The 5235-nt window shown below is 39.7% G+C and overlaps 1 protein-coding gene across 1 annotated transcript in view; it reads right to left on the bottom strand.

Annotated features, from left to right (window-relative positions):
• LOC108580367 (endothelin-converting enzyme 1-like) overlaps window positions 1-5235 on the bottom strand; it is a 6147-nt gene continuing 912 nt past the window's right edge. Inside the window, 15 exon segments of the mRNA XM_017944102.1 lie at window positions 1-174; window positions 500-684; window positions 908-1089; window positions 1172-1220; window positions 1311-1369; window positions 2007-2116; window positions 2193-2428; window positions 2544-2699; window positions 2776-3052; window positions 3329-3581; window positions 3684-3921; window positions 4238-4428; window positions 4823-4880; window positions 4962-5015; window positions 5212-5235. The exon segment at window positions 5212-5235 is cut by the window's right edge and continues 40 nt beyond it. Coding sequence (XP_017799591.1) covers window positions 1-174; window positions 500-684; window positions 908-1089; window positions 1172-1220; window positions 1311-1369; window positions 2007-2116; window positions 2193-2428; window positions 2544-2699; window positions 2776-3052; window positions 3329-3581; window positions 3684-3921; window positions 4238-4428; window positions 4823-4880; window positions 4962-5015; window positions 5212-5235 — 2246 coding nt within the window.

The following is a 5235-nucleotide window of genomic DNA, read 5'->3' as shown; positions in this document are numbered from 1 at the left end:
TTACCATAAACGACACTTCTTCGCAGGATTCATGTTCGATCCCACGGGACATTTCCAAGCTTCGCTGAATTCCTTGGAGTTCTTCAGGACTCCCTGAAGTCTCACGTGTCCAGGACAGTGAGAGTCTTGCAGTATCCATTTTAACGACTTCGGTGTGTACACTTCGCACCATACCTGCGTGAATTATTAATGAATTGCAAATGCCATTCAAGGATATGTAAAACTGGTTTAACATCAATTTAACACATCGTAAAATTGCATAAAAATTGTACAATTTAAATTTCATTAATATTTATAACAGATTCCGCAATTCGTTTAAAGAAATTCTCAAAATTGTTCAACGCTATTATCCACGGCCACTTTTCTAAGTGTTCTCGTATTAAAAATCTCACCACACCGACAATTTTTCTTCTATCGTAAATATATTCCGACGGTGGGCAACCTGTACGTTTATACTTTGAAAGAACGGTAGGTCAGATTAAGCAATCTGCGGTCTTACGTGCGCGAAGCCGAGGAAAACGAGCTGCTCGTGAGTGAGATGAGTGAATCCAGGAAGTAGGGGCTCTTGACCGTGCCTGGCCTTCCATCTTTCGTAAGCGATGACAGCCTCTCTGAGACCGCCATTATCAGCTATATTCTCGCCAAGAGTACGTTCACCGTCGATGTAATCATCTACCTGTTCGAACAGACTTAAGATTAACCAGTCGGCGTCCTTATGAACCGATACGAGCGATCGAACACCGGCAAGGTCGGAACTTTAGTTAAATTCGAGATGACGAGAGGAAGAAATCACGTTAGAACGCCAAACTTACGTGTGAAAATTGTCCGAAGTTGGAATTCTTTTATTTTATTGGTGATTGAAATGAGCAATAGGTACATCTAAAGATAAAGTTTTCACTCACGTCGTTTTCGTAGTAGCTGTTATAGTGATCCACGAAACACTCAGTTTTTTCGGTGTATTGTAAGATAGTCTCGTTGGTCCACCATTGCCTCACGTTTCCATTGCTATCGTAATGTCTCCCGCTGTTGTCGAATCCGTGAGTTAATTCGTGACCAAGTACAGTGCCAATGGCGCCATAATTCAGAGACCTGGGATAATTGAAAAATCGGTTGTGAAATTGGAATGCAAAGCTTGATGGTATTCAACGTGATGACAATTATGCAGTCTTACTCGAGACCCAATTCGTAAAAGGGAAATTGAAGAATCCCCGCTGGTATAGCTGCATGCGTGTTAGAAAAGCGGTATGCACATAATTCTGCATTGAATTAGTTACTAATTGCAATTTTCGATTAAATAGATAATTACGTACTTATATGGTTAAATTGATAGGTGTGAAACGCGTTTACGTCCGTTGGATCGGTAGCCCAGCTGAAGTATGAATTAAACAAATTTTATATTCATTTCCATTGCGTGGTACACTATATATGACGTGCGTTAGGAGAAATATCACGTTTCGTTTTCCATTTGAATAATTGGCTACGAAGAAAAGCACGTTTAACTTTGTACCGCAGCAACCGATAAGATTTGATCTTTTTTTCAGACCATGTAGGTCAGATATTATCGAATCTGATCTGATCAGAATTTTGTCCTGATCTGATCGTAATGTACAGTGTTCCCCGTTTAATTGACGCAGGCTCTGGTCCGCGTCGCGACAGTTATCGAGGGAGCTAGGTGTTTTGGGAATTGCTGGCTGTTATCTCTCCTCGGTTCGTTCGCTTCTTGAGAGCATCCGAGACGAGAGAGAGAAATATTTTCATATTTCTTCGTTTTGGAGATTAGATCGAGTTATTATTTATTAAGCAATATTTTCAAAGGGTGAATTTCTCGATGCAAAATGCATTTCGACAACTTGTTAGTTTTCGCCACAAAATCCAAAATGTGCTTATCTTCGTGCCGACACAGTATAATAAATTAGTTTTCGCGACGAAAGACCGAACATGCTAATATTAGAATAAAGAATGTAAAAGAATAAAATAAGCATTCCATCGATATTAAAGATACTTACTACGACACGTTGTTATAATTAATCTGGTGAATACATTCTAACTCGGACATAGACATCAATCGAACAATCTGAATCATGTTGCTCAAGTATTCCGACTCCGAGAGGTCTATCTAAAAACCTTGCCGATTAATTTTATCGCCGCTGTAACTATAAAACGAGCAATTAACGAAGCAATAAACTTCTTACGCCTTCGTAATATCCATTGAGCACTTGCTCGTCGAACAACCAATTGGGAAACCCAATCTGAGATTCCATCTTCCTGTTTTTCTCCAATGTGGCAGTTTTTGTCTGTTTGTCCATCCAATCGGTGCCCAAAACCAACGAAGCGAACGCGTCTTTTATGTCGTCCATCATCTCGAACACCTTTTTACCTTTGTCTTCGTGGAAGGATCGGTCGACGAATAACCACGAGACCGCCATTCCTAAATTACAGCGATCATCGATGAGAGATTCTCGTGTTTCGCAACAATTTCCAACAAAGCTACCTTTCAACCGATGTAACCTCGATTTTTAATCGGAGAAATACTAAACACTGACCCATCAATTCGTTCACTGCAGAGGCACAAAGTAGAGACTTCGATTCGCTAATTTCCATGCTGGTCGCTTTATTGATGTAATTTAACCAAATTTTCCTGAGAATATCGGACGAATGGGGTGCGGCAATGTCTACAATCGCCCACCAAATATAGGTCTCTAAAGTTATGAAATAATTTCGAAATATAGATTATTTAGCTCCAGAAGGAAACGATAGATTCCTCGAGAAATTCACCTAATTCTTCCTCCTCGGTAAGAGCTAAATAAGCGGCGATCTCCTTCAGATACTCTAGATCTCCGACCAAAACTTTGTCCTTCCCGTTCAAGTCTAAAGTATCGATATCATTGAACACCAGCTCGATGAACGGCCGCCATAATGGCTTAGGTGCGAGTGTGGAATTAACCTCCATCACGAACTCGTCGGTCAACTTCTGGAGATCGTCCACGAGCATGTAGTCACCGTCGGTTGGATCTTCTTCCCAGATGCTCTGATTGCTCTCCAAACGAGACAACTGCAACGAAGTGACACTTGTAATTATCAATCATTACTACTCTCGATCGAGACAATTCCTGATAATTAGACTGCGGATTTTTATGCAAATTTATATTTTTGAGAATATAGCAAGGAACTATAAAAGTACCAGGTACTATAAAAAGCACTCAAATTTGTATATTTTTTCATATCACGTGTATCGTGTGCAATTTTGCACCTTTGAATTTCCTATAAATGCATAAAAATCGCAGTCTACCGGTAATTAATTACAAGCATCGAAAAATACAACACTTACGTAGTAAAATGTACTGGTCAGCTCGTAAAGTACCTCGACGACATCCTCCAACTCGTCCTCTTCCGGAAATAAAGATTCCTCGCTCAAGGAGCAAGTATCGAGAGTCCCATTATTAACCACCTGTTTAATTACGTCAGTCATATACGATATTTCCGCGTCCTTGAACTTCTCGCTACTTTCATCCTCAACGTCGTCCTTCAGCTTCCGGAAACGTGATCTGATCGAGTGCAATCGTTTCTCCAGCTCTTTGTCACTGTCGTGAGAAATGTTCAGCGATTAAAAAGCGTATACGCTGTACACTACCTGTTTGTAGAGTGATTCGTTTGTTTCGTTATTAAGGGGTGTAAAATTGTACTTGGGAAAAGGACTGCTCGTAATCGGTGTATCGAACAACATGACGTTATTGCTGGTATTTCGTGGATCGGGGATCACGTCAAAGCCGAAGAAAATGTCCCTTCCCAGAACTTTCTTCACCATGGCCATCTGTTCGATGTAGTTGGTCGTTTTCTTGGTAAAGGCAGCGGGAATCGGGGGTAAATTGAGCTCTTCCAATAACTGGAACAACGGCGTCAATCCAATCTCGTCCACGGCTTCTGGAGAAATTCAGTTCAACATCGCGACGATGTACAGGTGTTTTCTTTTCATTTGTGAGTAATCTCGTGCGTGAAATTTACTGGCCATTTTGGCCAATTGGGGACATTTTTTTTTCTTCGTTTCTACTTAAACTCATGCGTGAAATTTGCTAGCTTTTAAATGAAATAGAAAAAGAAACAGTTGGTTGAGGAAAAAATATCTTTTCTTCATTTCTACTTAATCTCATGCGTGAAATTTTTCAGTTGGTAATTAAAAAGAAAAAGCAAACAAACAAATTCCGATAGAAATAAAAAGTGATTAGAAATTCCAACGTACGCTCGGCCATACAGCTGTTATACAATATTTTAGCCTGCAACACAGCCCACGGTGCATTGTTGCTCGTGGAATTATCCCTGAGGAGTTTCCTGATTTTTCTGTACACTCTGTCTCTACGTTCCTCGAACCAGGAATTCGTCAAACTTTTATCTGGTATAGGATGTTCGTCAGGCCATTTTCCACACGCGTATCTGCCGAATTGAGGAACTTTTGTAGAAAATTTACAGCAAAACAGGCGGGAGAATAATCATATACAAATCTATAATTTAACCCTTTCGCTGCTCTTAGCGCTTGCGGGCGCTTTGAAATTTTACTCGCACTGTGCTGTTCGCGCCTATTGGCACACTTTCGCCAGAATTTAATAAAAGAAGTTTAGAAACGATAAATTTTAAATTTGTATTGAAAACTTTTTAAAAATTTTGAAACGCCGAAACGAAAGATTTTACGCGATTTTTTATCGTCTGCCACGCACGGTACGCACTAAAATACTCCGCAACGAAAGGGTTAACGGCAATGAAAATATAGTTCGACTCTGCAACATTGAAACATGCTATAGACTAGGTGCATGATTACCATCGTACTCACTTATAAAAATCGTCGCAAGGATCTACAGAAGTATCCATAGATTCTTTCAAACTAGCGGCTGAACGAAAGTTTCAGAAACATGAACGACTTCATACAATTGCATTTGAAAACACGAAAAAGTATCGATTTTTTTTCTCACCTATACGAACGCAATCTTCAGTCTCGCAAAGCTTTTTCGGTCTGTTCGTCGCGTCTGCAATTAAAAAGAAGGAAAGAAAGAATCAACCTTTCTTCAACGACATTGTAATCGCTGAAAGTGTAAAACACAACGTCGATTTTAACCATATAATTCGTGTAATCGAAACACGATAAATATTCATTCGTTCCACACTTTCTTTCTCTCTAACGATAATTACGATATTAATTCTCGACAATACAATATTACTTACAAAGTATAGAAAACACCAGCGCTA

Source organism: Habropoda laboriosa, unplaced genomic scaffold (assembly GCF_001263275.1).
Source record: "Habropoda laboriosa isolate 0110345459 unplaced genomic scaffold, ASM126327v1 scaffold9, whole genome shotgun sequence".
Lineage (NCBI taxonomy): Eukaryota > Metazoa > Arthropoda > Insecta > Hymenoptera > Apidae > Habropoda > Habropoda laboriosa.
The sequence above is the reverse complement of the archived record's forward strand: the minus strand, read 5'-3'. Positions and strand labels throughout refer to the sequence as shown.